The sequence below is a fragment of the Trachurus japonicus genome, chromosome 5 (genome assembly GCF_045865225.1).
Source record: "Trachurus japonicus isolate A0001 chromosome 5, Traja_1.0".
Taxonomy (NCBI): Eukaryota; Metazoa; Chordata; class Actinopteri; order Carangiformes; family Carangidae; genus Trachurus; species Trachurus japonicus.
This window is the reverse complement of record NC_140911.1, coordinates 20,399,167-20,418,141: the sequence shown is the minus strand read 5'-3', so window position 1 is coordinate 20,418,141 and position 18,975 is coordinate 20,399,167. Positions and strand designations below refer to the sequence as shown.

At 47.7% G+C, this 18,975-nt stretch overlaps 1 protein-coding gene across 1 annotated transcript in view; it reads left to right on the top strand.

Annotated features, from left to right (window-relative positions):
• chd6 (chromodomain helicase DNA binding protein 6) overlaps positions 1 to 18,406 on the top strand; it is a 147,616-nt gene extending 129,210 nt beyond the window's left edge. Inside the window, 13 exon segments of the mRNA XM_085777899.1 lie at positions 110 to 207; positions 1,523 to 2,347; positions 3,137 to 3,391; positions 3,743 to 4,049; positions 4,734 to 6,143; positions 6,256 to 6,407; positions 7,575 to 7,835; positions 10,669 to 11,313; positions 11,562 to 11,801; positions 12,962 to 13,102; positions 13,277 to 13,381; positions 17,086 to 17,403; positions 17,405 to 18,406. Of these exon segments, the coding sequence (XP_085634025.1) occupies positions 110 to 207; positions 1,523 to 2,347; positions 3,137 to 3,391; positions 3,743 to 4,049; positions 4,734 to 6,143; positions 6,256 to 6,407; positions 7,575 to 7,835; positions 10,669 to 11,313; positions 11,562 to 11,801; positions 12,962 to 13,102; positions 13,277 to 13,381; positions 17,086 to 17,403; positions 17,405 to 18,406 (5,759 nt within the window).
• The last annotated feature ends 569 nt before the right edge of the window (positions 18,407 to 18,975 follow it).

Below are 18,975 nucleotides of genomic sequence, written 5' to 3'. Positions count from 1 at the left end.
TATTATTTATCTTCCTGTTTCTCACCGGCTCTGTGCTAATATTGGTTCATTGTTGTCTCCTCCCTCCCTCCCTCCCTCCCTTCATTGACCCCCCCCCCCCCCCCTGCAGGTCTAGTGGATCCCAGCATCGTGGTGGAGCCTCTGACAGAGGAGCGAGCAGCCCGGACGCTGTACCGCATCGAGCTGCTCCGCAAGATCAGAGAGCAGGTGGGCTCTTTAAGGGAACAAAGCTTCGTCATTAATGCTGCTGCTGCCTTCACTGGTGCAGCTCAAAAATCAGAAAACTGACTTCAAAGTTTTATCTCAGCTGTTTGTTTGGAGGAGGAGGAACTTAAAGCAGAAGTGTGGGTTTGTTTTGTGTGTTTTGTTGCAGCGATGGAGGCTCAGATGGACATTATCCATCTGTCTTGACTTTTTCTCTGCAGCGTTTGATCGATGTGTCAGAAAAAAAAGATGAGCGGTCATTTAAAAAACCGACTCACCGACTTATTGTCTGCGTAACCCAAAGCATGATGGGAACTGTATACACAATCCATGAAAATCAACCGCTTTTGTGTTGACGCTATCACCAGAACAAGGGAGTGAAATGTCCCATCAGCATCATCGACTCTCTTTTTTTCTAAATGCTCATGACACTCATAACAAATGATCTTGCACATAGTCATCTGTGACATCGTCATCTGTCTCAGACGTGATGAGAAATGACACAAGCCTGTAAGACATAATGAAAAAGGAATCAACACTGAGAATCAAAGGCGGAGCGGCATCTCACACTGTAGAAATATAATAAATCATAAATGCCTGACTGTGTTTTCCTGATTTCCTGAGACAATACACTGATCAGGCATAACATTATGACCACAAACAGGTGAAGGGAGCACTTAATCATGGCACCTGTTAGTGGGTGGGATATATTAGGCAGCAAGTGAACATTTTTTCCTCAAAGTTGATGAGTTAAAAGCAGGAAAAACTTTAAGGATTTAAACAAGTTTGACAAAGGCCAAACTGTGATGGCTAGACGACTGGGTCAGAGCATCTGTCTGTGTTCCTGTTCTGCAGTGGTCAGTATCTGTTGCTCAAATTGCTGAAGAAGTTCATGCTGGTTCTGATAGAAAGCTGTCAGAATACACAGTGCATCACTGTTTTTCTTGCATATTTGGCAGCAAACTTGGGACCAACACAATATTAGGCAGGTGGTCATAATGTTATGCCTAATGGGTGTACAGTATATCAGTGTCTATGTCTGTGACTATTGAAAATAAAACACAAAATCCCAGAGGTAAAGTTCCCAAAACTGCTGCCATCTCTGAACCATCTCCTCAACCACAGACACAGCTTCATTCTGACCTGCAGCTCTTAGAAATCAATGATTTCTATTGATTATATCATTAGATATTAAGTTACGTATTGGGAAGAACTGAGATGAGTGTGATATAATTCTGTGCGTCTTGAATTGAACTAATATTACAAAGCCAACACTTTTTCCTCTTCTTCTTTCCGTCTCTCTGAATCCTTCCCTCAGGTTCTCCGTCACCCGTTGCTCTCGGCTCGCCTGCAGCTCTGCCGCCCCTCCCTCTACCTCCCGGTCTGGTGGGAGACCGGCAAACACGACCGTGACCTCCTCATCGGGGCGGCGCGCCACGGCTTGAGTCGCACGGACTTCTACATCCTCAACGACCCCCAGCTGACCTTCCTGGAGGCTCACAGGAACTACGTGAGGGGACAGCCCTCCCACATCCACCCTCAGAGTCACCACCACCCGGGCCTGGCGGCTCATCACGCCATCTCGTCCTCGTCCTCCTCTTCGTCCCACCCGCAGCTGCCTCACCCCCACTGCTGCCTGTACGACTCGGGGCTGGGCCACCACTCCCCCCAGCCCCCTGAGTATCCCCACCAGTCCTCTCACCACCACCAGCACCACCACCAGCATCACACCGCGCCTCCGTCGGCCCCCTCTCCTTCTTCCTCCTCCTCCTCCTCCTCTCACCCTCACCTCCACCCCCCGCCCCTGGACGCCCACGATCCGGCCTCACAGAGCCTGGGGATAGTGGCCGGGTCGCGGGGAGATTTCCTGGACTGTCCCCCTCTGGATGAAACCCTGGAGCTCAGCTCCCTGCAGCACGACGCCATGTCTGCAGAGGCGCTACACGGGGGGAAGGCGTCCAAAGACGCCCTCAACGGTTTCCCCTTCAACTCGGCCGCGGGAGGTCAGAGCATGCTCAACTCATACGGCGTCGGAGGAACCGACCTGGACTCAAAGCTGAGGAGCGATGTGCTTGTTGGTGAGCAGGGCTCGTCAGAGGAGACGGGGCTGATGGCGCCGTCAGTGGAGCTGGACCAGTTACAGGTAAGAAACATGAGACCAAATCCGTGAACTTAAAGACCCCCTCCCGTGAAAATCTTGTTTTTGGTGCTTTTCACATGTTCCTGTGGCATTTCTCTTGTGTTAGAGCCAGGACATATCAGCAGAAAAGGAAGTGCAAAATTGCATTTCTGAGTTTTTCTGCCTTCAAATTGCTGTGAACCAACGGCAGACGCAAACTGGCAGTTTCAGGGAGACTGGAGCTGACGTGTCACAGCTCCAGGGGAGGGCACTATACTATACTACTACTATACTACTACTGTACTACTACTACTACTACTACTACTATACTAGTGCTACAAGCTCCCGCCCCGCTCTGCATCTGGCTCAGAGGTGAAAGGCGAGACAGCTCGGTGCAGCTGTCAAGGTGTAATAGGTATAGCTCACCTGGTAGAGCAGCTTGCACTGTGAGCAAGGACTATGCTCCAGTCTGGGATCGAATCCCAGTCTGGAGTTTTACGCTAAACGCGCTGAATCTGTAATTGTACAATGTCCAGCTGTCAGCGAGCGGGGGGTGGGGTGAGAGGAGGTGGCTGGGCGGGTGCAGAGCAGCGCAGTCTCCGCCCACCCCCCAGAGGTGAATTGCTAATGAGCTGGTTTTAAAATGACCAAAAAGGGTCGCGGGAGGGAGGGGGACTTTAAATAAAAGCTTTCTTTTTGATAAACAGAATCATTTATTTTCCTGACAGTCTTCTAATGAGTTGGAGATATTTTTCCTTGTTTCAACCCATTCAAAAAGTACCTTGGGTTCTTTTCTCATCTCTTTCCCCTCAGGCTCCCTGGGACGGTACGGACCACTCCAGTCCCGCTCACCACATGTTCAATGAATCCGACCCGATCCTGGGTCCCTCCGCTCTGGAAACCGGCTTCCTGGAGGAGGAGGATGAGGAGGCCCAGGGGGGGGACAGAGGAGGGGAGGAAGGTGGGACTCTGGAGGAGTGTCTGGGCCTCCCACCCCCCTCCTCTCCGTCCCACCCCTCGGCGGGAGACTCGGTGGAGCCGTTGTCCTCAAGCTACATGCTCTTTAAGGTCAGCTTTCATCCTCCTGTGCCATCAGGGGGGGGGGACATTAGCAGTAAATGATAGGGAATTTAAAAGCATAAAGAAAGATTGCCTCTGTGTAATCACAAGCCCTGAGGTAACAATAATCTGAATGTATAGTCATGTTTTCTGTGCAGCAGACAACAAACAAAAAGGCTGAAATTACTGAAATTAAATTCATTTATTCAGTTTTGAATTAAAAGGAAAAAGTAAAGCTAAGTGTATTGAGAGTCATTATCAGAACATCATTACATCTCCATAAACCTCTTTGCATCATATTGAATTCTAATAACTTTTACTTGTAAATCTGATTCCAACACTTTGGTTTGATCTTTCCAGGACATCGGTGTGAGCGAGGAGCCCAGTGCAGATCAGACGGACCTGTCAGCGAGCCCCCCTCCCCCCTACGTCCCCCCTCCTCCCCTCTCTCTGTCCGACATCACTGCCCACGAGCCGCAGGATAGGCTGGACCACGCCGATGTCACCGGCAGCCTGGCCAATCCTGTGGACGAGAGAGAGGATCGGGAAGGAGGCGCGGGGTTCGAGTTTGACGACAAGGAGGATGAAGAGGCGGAGGACTTGTCCAGGGCGACGATGGAGCAGAGGGGGGGAACACGAGGGGGAGATCAGTGCCATGCAGACCCAGGTATGTTGATCCTGACTCAGTGAGAACCACGAGCAACAGTTTTTAACTTTATCTTAGATTAAATTGACTCTCGATATAGTGCCAGGCCCTATTTCCAGGGTTCTTACGGATCCTTAAAAAGTCTTAAAAGGCATTGAATTCATGAATCTAAAAACAAGGCCTTAATTGGCATTAAAATGTCTTCAATCAATTTTTCAAAAGTCTTAAAAATGTTAACACATGGTGAGTGGTATTTTATGATTATAATTAGTCTCAAATCTCAAAATAATTGGTAACATTCCGACATAGAGAAGTTAGTGGCGTCTGTCACTGCTAAATCTCTCACCGCCACCAGCTCCCGAGTCAGTGTTTTTTTTTTCCAGACTTTTTATGCATTTATTTTGAAAGGACAGCTGGAAAGAGACATTTATTTTGAAAGGACAGCTGGAAAGAGACACAATCCAATGTTCATGTAGCAGTCACTTTACCTTGGATCACATAGGAAAGTGGGTAAAATTGTCAAGCCTAACCCTATGTAATTGATGTGGTGTTTTTTTTTTCTTTTTTCTGCATTTGTGTTTATTGTGAAGTCGGTCTTAAATTTCATTTCAAGTGGCTTTAAAAAAGTCTTAAAAAGTCTTAAATTTAACTTGGCTTAAGCTGTAGGAAACCTGTATTTCACACCTTGATGCTTTACACTTACAGGTGCAGATCAAAGTTTGGGAGACCTGAACCAGATTGACGGTCTAGAGCCGGAAGAGCAGGACGAGAGAATGGACGTCTCAAACCAACTATCTCAAGACCTTCAGGAGAGCTTCGATCATGCAGAAGATAAAACAGACTTACCCCAGGATGTGCATCCCTACCTTGGGAAGCTAGAGCAGTGTCCGGAGTCTATAGAGGAGCATGGAGAGGAGGTGGACGGGTTGATTTTGTATCAGACGGTCGACGAAGAGACGATGGAGGATTCTATTGGATCTGGAGCCTTGATGAGGAGAGAGGACGGTCTGGTGGAGCGTGCAGATCTTTCAGACCAAGTGGATGAGATCTCCGAGGGTCAGGTCGATCATGTGTCTCTGATGGACATCCCAGTCGTTCCACCCTGTGATCGAACGGCAGGGAAGGCGGCAAAACAGTCCAACGCCAAAGCCGGCGAGATGGAACTGGACAGCATTTACTCTGAGTGCACGAAACACTCCTCCGGTTCCCTTTCATCCGTTACCATAGAATCAAAGTGTGACGAGACCACCAGCAGGAAGGCTGCAGTCAAAACTGAAGTCTCCATGGATCAGGACCACTACGAAGGCACGGCTGAAGACTCTCTTGATCAGGACAACAAAGACAATCTGCTTGAACAAAACGAAATCAAAATGGCGCCTGCTCTGCCTGACATGAAGCCACCCGGTCTGAAGTTTTCTCCTCTACCAGACAGTGGCGGTGAGAAGAAACCGACCCAACTGCAGCTGCCCATCAAAGTCGAGGAGACGAAGACCGAGATCGTAGAGGATGTGTTTCATATCTACCCAGACAGCTCTGAAGTCAAACATGCTAGGTTTCTGGCCTACTCCATAAAGTCAGAAGACCTGGTGACCAAAGCTGAGCAGCTGGACTATCCTGTGAAAGAGGAAGCTCTGGACGCCAAACCTGAAGATCTAAGTCTACCCATGAAGCACGAGAGCTTAGACCATAAACCCCAGGCCCTCCATTTCGCAGCCTTCTCAGATGGCACCGAAATCAAACCCGAGGCCAAACCGGTGTCGCTCGCGTTCGCTGCTTATCCAGACGAAACCAAACTGAAGAGCGAGACGAAGCCGGAGGGTTTCAGGTTAGCGGTAGCGGCCTTTCCCGACACGTCTGCCGTCAAGCCTGAAATGAAGCCAGAGGGTGTGGAGTTCGCCGCCTACCCCGACAGCTCCGAGATCAAACCCGAGACCAAGCCGGAGGACCTGGAGTTCCCGCCGCTCCCCGAAATCAAAGCCGAGACCAAGCAGGAGCTGCTGGAGGCCGACAGCACGGTCCTGACCCCGAAGCTGGAGCAGGCGGACGGGCTGGTGGACACGTCAGAGGGTCTGGTGGTGAAGGGCCAGGTGAAGGAAGAGAGGCCCAGTACACCAGGTAACATGACTCAACGTTTTACCATCAGCCCTGTTTTTTAAATGATAAGAGGCAAATAAGAGCAGGACTTTATATTCAGTGCATTTCTCAACCCTTTCGTCCTCCTCCTCAGTCCCTGTGATTGAAGGTTACGCCGGCAGCCCCAGGTTTGCGGCTCCTGTTTCTGTGTGTGAGATTGCCGACAGCCTTCATGACAGCAGGGAGCCGACTATCGCTCAGCTGCTGCAGGAAAAAGCACTTTACTCCTTTTCTGAATGGCCAAAGGTAAAGTGTTGTTGATTAAAGTCTTTCATGGATTTCCTTTGCATGACATGTGTATTGCAAAAGTGCAAATGTTTGTATTTAAAGGACAATTCCAGGCGAATTCAACTCGGGGGTGTATTTTCATATCATTTTAGGTCTAACAGAAGGAATCTGAAGATTTTCAGTTTAATGTCTCCTGTTTTGCGGTAGTTGTGTCTGTCCCCGCATCGCCACGGCAGCAATGAATGGGAGTGGATGTAAGTTCTGCTGTTTAGGCTGTTTCCATCCCTCAAAGCCACAGACAGCGTCAGATGGAGACTCAAACATGCAGCCAGAAGTTTATTTACTTCAAGCAAGCCGACATGTTTGTAAAACTAGATCTAATTCAAAGTCTCCCAGAGTCTCGCGCGAGACCCAGTTGCCGTGCTCGGTGTGTTCAGGTGCAGTGGGAAAAGCTACCGCTTGTGTCATAAACACAGGAATATCAACTCTTTACTTGCTTCAAGTAAAAAAAACTTCTCGGTGCATGTTTGAGTCGCCACCTGACGCTGTCTGTGGAAAAAAATGTACACTTGAAGCAAGTAAAGAGTTGATATTCCTGTGTTTATGACACAAGCGGGAGCTCCCACTGCACGTGAACACACCAGCACTGCAACTTCGGGCTCACGCGAGACTCTGGGAGACTTTGAATTAGATCTAGTTTTACAAACATGTCGGCTTGTTGAAGTAAATAAACTTCTGGCTGCATGTTTGAGTCTCCATCTGACGCTGTCTGTGGAAAAAAAATGCGGCAACTACCGCAAAACAGGAGCGATTAAACTGAAAATCTTCAGATTCCTTCTTTTAGACCTAAAATGATCTGAAAATACACCCCCGAGTTGAATTCGCCTGGAATTGTCCTTTAAAAGGGGAACTACTCAAGTCTGGTCGTTTTTCCACTGTTTAGCTAACCCTCCTTCTGCATGTGCATTTGTTTACAACAAAGCTGGTGGGACAGTAATCGATAGGCATGAAACTAAACTTACAGAGGAACTATGCATGTTATGCACTGCTCTAAGTTACATAAACAGGACTTAATAAGCTCTCAAACATGTTTCTGTGCGTTCTCCTCATTGGATAGATTTTGTGCACTTGTTATTTTATCATGACTCACAAGTTGAAATCTCTGCTTCTGGACTCCCTCCGTAGGACCGGGTGATCATCAACCGCCTGGACAGCATCTGTCACGCCATTCTTAAGGGGAAGTGGCCTTGGCCTAGCGAGCAGCACGACTCCCCGGGCTCCCTCGCTACCAACTCCTGCCTGGCCAACAGCTTGGCCCAGCACCACCACCGGGCAGGTTTCCTCCCCACCACAGCCTCCAGCTCCATCACGGGCCAGGCCAGAGTTCAGCAGGCAAACTCTGGGCTTGGGTTCTCCATCCCTCCCCCTCTTACAAGACTACCTAAGGTGAGAACTTACCTGCTGAACACGAGGAAACAAATCAAATGAATTCCGTTTGTGGTGCACATCAATGTATCTGTCATCTGTCTCCATGTATCTCCACTGTCTCATGCCATGGTTCATACAAGTGGTGTCCAGTTTAAACTGCTAAGCATGATGGCAAATAGACTGACGAGGAGTCTGCACTGTATCTTCACTTTAACTTACTTTAGAATTACCTGTACTCTTTGGTACGATGGAGTATTAGGGCCACATTGTGAAAAAAAAAATTCACAGGCCTCGGGAATAAGGTCGTAATTTTACGAAAATAAAGTTGTAAATTTACGATGATGAAGTCATAATATTTTAACCAGTACACCACATTGTCATCAGTATCAGGACATTAGAAAATGCATCTATTCTGCAGAAAGAACCAGGCGGACTTGGAGTAAGTCGCTGCTTTTTTCTCATAAAATTGCCACTTCAGTGTTGTAAAATCATGACTTCATTCTCGGAATATTGTTACTTTATTCTCTTAAATTTATGACTTAATTCTTGTAAATTTACGACTTTATTCTTGTAAAATTATTACTTTATTCTCAAAGTCAGATATTTTTTTCTCAATGTGGCTCTAATACTCTGTTGTACGTTGGGACAAGTAAATCAGCTGAATTATATTTTACAGCTTTCTTATCAGCTATACAAACCAATTAATGTGGTGTAGTGTGATCTACGAATATGAGAAGCAATTTGTTTTGTTGTGGCTCAATGCCACAATACCAGAGTTTTAATAGTCACCACAAATTCTATAATTTTTTATACCAAATTCAATACCACAGTGAAAGAAACAACACGGAGGCTACTGTGCACATACATAACACCTACATGTGTTAGTGTACATCAGTAGTTTAAACAAGTACTTGTTTATAATATTCATTTAAAAAGTCAGTCATTTTAATCCACGCAGCAGTGATACCTGTAGCCTGCCAGTGTTGAGAGCCCCCACCACACAGCTGCTACTGTGTAAGTCTCAACAGACTAACATAGAAGAAGCTGATGTTAACATTAGCCAGTGTTAGCCTTAACAAGCCCAAATTAGCTCTAACAAACAATCTAACATAAACCTAAACAAGCTAATGGTAACTCAAACAAGCTGATATTCGGTATACTAAAAATGTGAAGCAAGGAAACAAATAAGCTACGTAGTCTAAACTAGCTAATGTAGCTACAGATGCTAGTTATTGCAACTCAAAAACAATAGGAACATGTTGACAACATGTTAATATAACGAGAACGAGACTTCAGCCTTGGTGTATTACACTCAGATCAGTCACTTCTCCAATAACTACAACTAACAACTAAGAAAAAGAGAACTGTCACATTTTCAGAACATAGACTTGCTATTCAAGTTTTGGTTCTGGTGACGTCTTTACCAAATTCTGATCAGATCAGGTTTAATGAAGGGGTTTGTGGGGGTTTGTTCTGTTCAGACATGGGGGGGGGATGTATCTGGGCACCTCTAGTTCACATCATTGCTTTGTTGCTTTCTTTGTACAGGTCCCTGTCTCTGTAATGTATATTGTTATTCTACATGTTGGTACCAGACTTGGGCAAATAGATCTCTTTAAGCAGCTTGTATAAAGAAATATTTAAATATCAGGAGAGAAATTTTGAAAAAAAAAGTCATTACTTCCAAAATCATAAACCAGAGAACAGATATTATTTAACTCTAGGGATGTCACGATTACTTGTTTTCACAATTAATCGTGGTATTAAACGCCACAATTATTTAATTGTAAGGATTCCTAAATACCGTTACTTTCACAAATGTTTGATGTTGGAACCTTATTGGCAGATGTGCGAAAAATAAAGATAAATGCTCAGATACTGGTCCATTTAACTAACGTAACATTGAATTGTATAGGAATAGAATAGGAATTTAAATGATAGCATGTCATTTTTAATTTAAAAAAAGCAAAATAAAACAAAAAACGATTGAAATAAACGCAAACATTTGGTATAGATGACAATTCATGACCTGAATATTTCAAACGTTTCCCCTGGGGATTAAGAATTCATCATATATTAATAGATACTTGAAATATTTTGTGTAAACAATGAGTAATGTAGTTGTATTTTGACTATCAAAATGTAAAAAAGCAAAAAACAAAAGAAAAAGATTATGATATGATCTGATTATGAAAAGATTTTATTCTGTGGGTAATGGGGGCGGGACTAGATAAGCTTTTGCTTTTCCCGCTTTCCCTTTCGGCCATGTGTATTGTATTATTTGAACTAAGATGAAGTGTGATGATGATGATTTAAATTGACATGCCCCAAATAAACTAATTGATTGATTGATTGATTGATTGACTATATTAGATTTTACACATTCATAGTGTTGTAAAATTAATTAGTGCATAATAATCGTGATAATCGTAACACCGTGATTATTTCTCTGACAATAATCATACAAGAAAATCTATAATCGTGACATCCCTATTTAATCCATATCTCAGTGTGTAGCTCAACAAACAAGAAATCTTATCTCATTAGTTGAAGTTTGTTAGCCGTGTGTTGGGGTTGTGGTTTTACCCGGGTCTGGTCTGGTCTGGTCTGGTCTGGTCTGGTCTGGTCTGGTCTGGTCTGGTCTGGTCTGGTCTGGTCTGGTCTGGTCTGGTCTGGTCTGGTCTGGTCTGGTCTGGTCTGGTCTGGTCTGGTCTGGTCTGGTCTGGTCTGGTCTGGTCGACAGCTGCCACTGTGTTGTGTCTCAGTCCATATGTATGTTTAACAAAGTCATCATCTCTCTCCCATTCTTGTCTCACCCCTCACCCCTCACCCACCCTGTCCACCCTGACAGTACGTGCCGCGGGGCGGTGCATGTGGGCGCGGAGCTTGGCGCCTCACCTCCTTGCCTCTCTTACAGGAGAGGCTCGTGGCTCCTCCCTTCCTCCCCGAGCTCAAACGCACAGGAGGTCGGAGGTCATTCGACTACGAAGCCGCCGCGGCCGCCGCGGCCGCCGCCAAAGCTTTAGCTGGGAAATCGGCCTCGTCTTGCCACACCGCCACCACCACGAGCTCTAGCGCTGAGAAGGGGCCGGTGGTAGCCCCGCCCTCTCACTCTCACCGCACGAGCTCCATGTTGATCAACGGCTGGCAAGACACGGCCATCGATCTGACCAAGTCGTCTGCAGAAATAAGCACCACTAGCGGCATCGGCGCGGGCGAGGCCGTGGTCACGCCGGGAGTTAGCCACGCCAGCTCCGGCGGCGGTCACAAGCTGCCGCCGCCGCCCCCGATCACGGCGCCGTTACCAGGCTCCGTGGGCATCGACATGGCCGGGATACTGCAGGCCGGACTCATCCACCCCGTAACGGGGCAGATAGTAAACGGGAGCCTGAGGGGAGATGACTCACTGAGGAGGAGGAGAGGGAGGAGGAGAAACGTGGAAGCTCTGTACTCTGAGTTCACCAAGAGCCGAGGACTGCACCTGCCCGAGACACAGGTGGGTAGAGGGAGGCGGGCCGTCTCGGTGCAAGGCCGGTTAGAAATGTTGTGTGTGCTTCAGTGTGTAGACAGAGAAACTTCACGTAGGAAAGAAAACAGTTGATTAAACCAGTTTTGGGTTGTAGAGGAGAGTCCTTCCCTCTGCTCTGATCTCCACAGCGTTAAAACACCTGCACCTGTGTCTTGTGTCCGTGTGTGTGTGTGTCCGTGTGTGTGTCTCTCTTGTTTGTGTGTTTCCACCTGCAGGGTCGGGTGGAGGTGATCAGCCACTCCTCCGTCTCCTCCTCCACCTCCTCTCCATCCCCCTCTCCGTCGGAGCGGCCGGCCGGTCCTCCCACGCCATCCTCCTCTTCCACGCCCACCCCCACCCAGACGCCGCCGCAGCCCGAGATCGTGGCCATCGACCGGGAGGCGGCGAGCAAAGGCCTGATCGAGTGGCTGAGACAGAACCCGGGCTACAGCATGGACCTGCCCGCCTTCGCTCACGTGGGTTTCTTCACCACCGACATGGTTTTTTTTTTGGTTTTTTTTAAACTCTTTATTTATTTTGCTTTTTTTGTTTTACATAAACAAGAGTCATTGCACAACAATGCAATTCACCAAAATGATAGAAGATGAAGAAAAAGAAAAAAAACAGAGTAAAGTAAAAAGTAAAAAGGTAACAAGTGGATGTGGGGCACACCCTTCTGGTTGCAGCTTTCATCCCTGTCCATTATGTCTGCTGCATATTAGATTCTTCTTTTTTCATATACACAAACCATTTCTGCCACCTTTGGTCCAAGGTCCCTGCTTTCATTCTGAGACAGTAAGTCAGTCTTTCCATCAAGTAAATCTCCTCAACAATATCCAGCCACTGCCCTGGACTTGGAGGGTCACTTTTCAACCAGTTTCTTGTTATGGCCTTCTTACATGCCAAGATCAATATTTTGAAAAGATACAGGTCCTTCTTTTGAATTGTATCTTCTGGAGACAAACCCAGATACAGAGTCCGGGGGTCTCTGGGTATCCTGTAAGAAAAAATCTTTTCCAGAATCTGAACCACTCTGTCCCAGAACCCCTGCAGTTTTACACAAGACCAAAAAACATGTTCCACCGACATGTTTTACTTTACTTTACTTTATTTGTTTATTTGACTGGGACAGTGCACATCAATGTACATATAAAAACATGTAAATGTGCCGGATTATAGCATCGATGCTAATTTCCATCCGGAGTCCCAAAACATAAAAACAATACAGTGACACAGTTATATACAGTTATATACGCGACATGACAAAGCAGACAAGATAAAAAACAGGTCAGATAATCAGGCCAGTAGTGGAATCTGGACAGTTTGAGAGATAAAGTGACAGGTGCAAAGTGCAGGAGTACATGGGTACCAAGTTGTATTGCACGGTGCCCTAAAGTGCACTCAGTTTAAAGAGCCAGGTGTATTGCATTAAATAGCGCATCGGATTAAAGTAAAAGTAAAATTAAAGAACGACATGGTATGTTATCCACATATTATAGCAACTAAACATTCTATCCATATTCACGTTTCTATTGCCGGTCTCACTCAAGTGCTAAAGTGCAGGAGTACATTTGCAGCTTCTCTGGACTTTTCTGCTTCCGAGTTTACATTCACAATTCTTCTTTTCATGTGTCAGTCTGGAGCCGGCCTGTTGCACGGCTTCGTGGAGCGACCCAAGCAGAGGAGGCATCGCTGCAAAGACCCGACTAAACTGGACATCAACTCTCTGACGGGGGAGGAGAGGGTTCCTGTCGTACACCGAGGCACCGGACGCAGAGTAGGAAACACACACACACACACACACACACACACACACACACACACACACACCATCACTTTATCTTTGTTTTATACATTTTAGCCTCCAGTGTGTTGCTGTGTCATGAAGCTGAGGAAGAAAAAGGAAAAACTTCTGAACACTGAGAGTTTGTGCTGTTCTCCTCCCCTGCAGCTTGGTGGCGCCATGGCCCCGGCCATAAAGGAGCTGTCCCGGTGGCTGGACGCCAACTCAGAGTACTACGTAGCTCCGGACTGGGCTGATGTGGTCAAACACTCTGTGAGTACAACACACACACAGGGCCGGCCCCTGGTATAAACCCTCTATGTGGTTGTTTAGGGCCACAGCCGTTAGGTGGGGGGCCACATGATCAGAAAGGTACCGGGGTTCATCAAGTCATTTAAACATCCTGAGGTCTGCACGTGCAGCTATGAGCTTTATATGTAATGTGAAGTCAATATTCAGCTTCTTTTATCTCACATTTGAGACATTTGGTGAAAATAGAACGGCAGAATGACAACATTTGTGCTCAAAAAGCAATCTGACAAAATGTCATTTTAGACTTGTTTTCTACACGTATCTATTACTGTATTCATATCCTATTTCAAGCACCAAAACAGTTCATTCTCATGACTGAAGGAGTGTTTTCACAAGGGATTTGAATTTTTTTCAAAAAGCAGACCTCAAATTTCCAGCATTTGTCCTAAATTATTTCTTTCTACAGTGTTCTAGGACAAACTGGCCTCAGTGTGCTTACAGCGGAGGTTCTAATATTTAGACATAAAACACTTGAGTATTGTTACATCTGCAAGTATCTTAAAAAGATACATTTAAGAAAATATGTAAAAGTCAAGAAAATGGCCTCAAACCTCAGAGGGATAAACACGTCTGTATTCAGTTTTAACCAGTGATTTGGTGTTTGTGCTTAGAGTGCAGGGCCACAAACAAAAACCTTGTTTAGGGGGCCACCAACATCCTAGGACCGGCCCTGCACACACACACACACACACACACACACACACACACACACACACACACACACACACACACACACACACACACACCAACGTGTGAAGATCGTTTCCTTTTAATTCTTCCTCATTAGTATCGTCATTAGTCATGTGTACAGATTAGGGATGTCATGATTATAGATTTTCTTTGTACGATTATTGTCAGAGAAATAATCACGGTGTTACGATTATCATGATTATTACGCATTAGCCTAATTAATTTCACAACATATGAATGTGTAAAATCAAACACAGTCAAAATATAATTACATTACAAATCTTTACACTAAATATTTTAAGTATCTACTATTCATATGTAACCAATTATTAATCCTCCAGGGGAAGTGTTTTAAATATTCAGATCATTGTCATCTATACCAAATGTTTAAGTTTATTTTAAATGTTTGTTTTTTTTAATCACAAATGAGACGGTAAATTGACCAGTATTTCTTACATTTACCTTAACTTTTGTGCACATCTGCCTCTGTGTTTCCAAAATAATCTTTTTTGGAAAGTGACAGTATTTAAGAATCTTTACGATTATTTAAAGCAGAAGTAAGCGATCCGGTGGTTTTGGCTAATGCTGCGTTCCAGGCAGGCTTTTGAAACCGTAAATTACAGCTTCAAGTCACGACTTACGACTTTGTAGCGTTCCAGGCAACCCACTCGTGTTTCTCCGACCTGTTTTACCTGTGAAAGTCACTATAACGGCCACTCGTAACTTCTGACCCGTGAACTCGTACCAGATCGAACTGGTACCACTTCACAGGTCGGAAAAACACGAGTTACGAGTTTCCTTGAACGCACCATAACAGTCCTCGTCCCTATGTCACCACATTCAGGCGCATCCCTTGGCTGCACACACAGAGAGGACTGCCCCTTTATGCCGTTCTCTCTCCTCATTGGATAAAGGTTGTAGGATACAAGGAAAGTTTTCTCCTGGGCTCAGAGCAGAGCAGAGTGACTGACAGACCCGTGTTTCAGACCAAACACTCTATAGAAGTGATTGCTGTCGGAAGATACAACTATTTAAGACTTATATCAAAGCCCTTCTAGGCAAGTCAGGCCACTCGGCGGCCATATTGGCGACGCTTCGAAAAGCCCAAGAAGACCAGACCCCTATCTAATTGAATGGAGGGGTGGTCAAATCCACCCTTTAACGTGATAGCAGGACGGAAAAAACATACAGACGTGCTAGCCAGTGAAATAAGATACAAATAAAAACCAAAAAAACATAAACTTTACCGCAGAATGACGTTTAAATCGCTATTTTTCCACAGGGAGTACTAAACTGCGCATGCGCGTGGATTTACGACACTGCCGTCACTGTACGGCTGTAACGGCTGAGTCCGTGATCTAGCAGCAGCCCGAGCCGAGCATACCTACACCACCTACACCGGTCTGCCCTGCTCTACCTGGAGACATATCGGCATGAGTCTGGAGATTTTTGCCCAAAAATAAACGCTAGACTTTCATGAAATCCGTCTTAATCATCACCCATGGGCTCCTAGTTGTGTGTGTGGTGACTGTGTCTGCTCCCCCTCCCACGATCCCCACTAACGTTAGCTGTCTCGGATGCTATCGAGTGCTAGCATGTCGTCTCAGCAGCAGCAGCAGTCAGTTAAAATAAATAAATACAGTCCGAGTGAACCACTGGGGCCACGGACTGATTACCGACCATCACTGACAACTAAAGCCTCGACCGGTATCAAGTATGAGGGGCGTTCGTTGTGCTGAGCTAGCTCGATGCTAACTTCGACTAGCGGTTAGCATCCGCCGCTAGCTTCGGTTAGCATCCGCCGCTAACAGCAGCTTCTCAGCTCACAACAAGCCTCTCGTACTCGGTACAATAAAACAATAGAGGCTCTCGTTATTAATGGTGACGGTGTCTATCGGTCCACGGCTCCAGTGCTTCATCCGGACTGTGTTTTTTATTTTTTTGGAGTGGACTGCTGCTGCTGCTATCATGGACAGGAGGCTAACGCTTAGCCCCAAGGGAGGGGGCCCAGTTTGAATGTTTAGGTTAAAAAATGAAACGAACAAAACTATACATTCAAAAATTAAATTAAAGAAAAGGTGGACTGATCGGTTCATTGTAAAACACTTATTGATGTGAATGAGGTGAATTCTGTATACGTAGCCCCGAGGTAGCTCTTTGTTCAGCAGCACACACCTGAAGCTTCACTTTTCATTAAGACCAACCAATGTGGCTGCCAAATTAACAAGCCGGCAGTAAACCTCTAAAACTCCGCGGGTAATTAAACAGCTTTCCTCCAGGATGAGGAGCCGCTCCCGGTCGCCGGTGGCTCTGCACTTTTCCGAAAACCTTAGAGTAAATGTTCAACCTGACCACATACAGTACACACGGTGCTAAAGCCGTGTTGTTGTTGCCACCAGGTAGGTTTGTCTGTCGTAAATCTACTTGTGCGCATGCGCTGGTGCAACAACATGATTGGCCTAGTTCAGCTCTGGCAACGCAGGTGATTGGCTGCTGGTGAAAAGGGGCGGGACATGCGCCATCTTTGGCGTCGCAGCTTTCCCCATTCAAAACGGGCAGAGTGGTCTGTCTCCTCATATTAGAATGTCTCTGCTTATATTAACACAAACATATCGCTTACTTCTGCTTTAATTGTGGCGTTTAATACTGTGATTAATTGTGAAAACAACAAGTAACTGTGACGTCCCTGGTCCAGGAGGTTGTGAGTCTGTCTTTAGTCATGTGTCCAGGAGGTTGTGAGTCTGTCTTTAGTCATGTGTCCAGGAGGTTGTGAGTCTGTCATTAGTCATGTGTCCAGGAGGTTGTGAGTCTGTCTTTAGTCATGTGTCCAGGAGGTTGTGAGTCTGTCTTTAGTCATGTGTCCAGGAGGTTGTGAGTCTGTCTTTAGTCATGTGTCCAGGAGGTTGTGAGTCTGTCATTAGTCATGTGTCCAGGAGGTTGTGTATCTGAGGTGTCCTGTGTCCTGTGACCTGCAGGGTTTCCTCCCCGAGGGGAAGTTCTCTCGGATCCTGACGGAGCCGGTCAACAGAGACCCGGGCTCCCGGCGCCGCGGGCGACGGCCTCGCAGCGAGATGCCGAAGCCCCTCCTGTCGGTGTCCGACTCGTCCTCGTCCGGCCTCGGCCCCCCCCTCTTCATGAACGGCGGTCTGATCGGCAGCATGGACTCCATGGTGGCCATGCAGAACCTCCGCGCCGGCATCCCCGGGATCCCCATCTCTGGGATCATGGCGGCCGGGTTCCCTCACGGGTTCTCTGCGGCGGCGGTGCAGGCGGGGGGGGCCGGGGGGGGGGCCGGCGGCCGGGGAAGACGCCAAGAACGGGCTGAGCATGTTACCCATGATGCTGCACGGCATCCCGCACCCGCACGGGGCCGGCATCCCGCAGCACGCCTTGTTCAGCGTCGGCGCTATGATGGCGCACACGCACACGCCCCCGCCCCCCCCTCCTCATCCTCACCCCAGCTCCTCTTCATCATCCACCTCCTCTTCGTCTTCGCTGTCGGCTCCAAAGGTCACCACGACGACCGCCCCCTCCATGTCGGAGGCTGTCAGCCCGTCGTCGACGACAACGCCCGCTGACAAAGACGCTGCCGCTGCTGCTTCTGCTGCCGGGGGCGAGAAGGACAAAGGGGGGGGGGAGTCCAACAAGAGGCCCGGGGGGGGGATGGGGGGGGAGGCAGCAGCGGCGGCGGCGGCCATCATCACCTCCTCCAGCCGGGCTCACCTGGGCGCCGGCAGCCACCTCACCTTTAACCCCTTCCTGATCCCCGGCATGTCCCACGGCCTGCTGTACCCGCACATGTTCCTGCCCCACGGGGGCATCATGGCGCTGCCCGCCATGCCCCCCGGGGCCGTGGACGGCTCCCCGGGGAGCCCCAAGAGGAGGAGGAAGAGAGGAGGAGGAGGAGGAGGACGGGAAGAGGGGGAGAGAGAGGAGGAGGAGAGGGAGGAGAGGGAGAAGATGGCGGCGGAGGAGAGAGAAAGTACAGTTCAGTGTGCGTTACGGTGTGTTTCCTCCCGCCCGGCCCCCTCCCCGTCCCCCTCCGCCCCCCACCACCCCTCTACCTCGGCCCCAGACCCAGACCCAGACCCAGACCCGGACCCGGGCCCGGGCCCCCCTCCCGCCGAAGAAGAGCCCCAGGGGGACGGAGAGGACGGGCCCTCGGACCCCCAGGAACCAGACTCCCATAACCAGCCTGAGGAGGAAGAGGAGGAGGAGAGACTGCAGGAGGGAGGAGAAGAGGCAGCGACGGGGATGGAGGGAGAGGAGGAGGAGGAGGAGGAGGAGACAGCGTAGAGGAGGAGCAGACAGAACAGACAGCCGAGGACGGAGAGACGGACCACCTCCCTCTCTCTTCTCTCTCTCCTCCGTCTCCTCTGCTGCTCCTTCTCTCCGGAGCAGCAGTGTAAAGTTTGTGCCGTGTCTGTCAGTCCATGTCCATGTAAAGACTTTTATTATGATGATGATGATGATGAACTTATTATAATAACAATGATGATGATTATATTCAACTTGGTCATGTTTATATACCAAGACCCTGCCCCCCCCCCCCAAAGCCCCCACCCACCCACCCAGCCACCCTCTCCACCTCCACTCCCTCCTTGTATACAAACAAACTAGTGTAAGAGATGATCTTCTGTGTATTCTTCCCCTTCATCCTGCATCGAGACTGAGTCGGGAGGGACAGACACACACACACACACACACACACACACACACACACTTCAGATGAGATGTGCTAACCGAGACGTGGCTTTGGCGATAATATTGATCCGTGTAGCTTTGATTTGGTGTGTTAACATCAGTCTGAATTTCTCACCATGTGTTTTTTTTTTCTTCATTTCTTAAGTTTTTGTTTTTTGGGG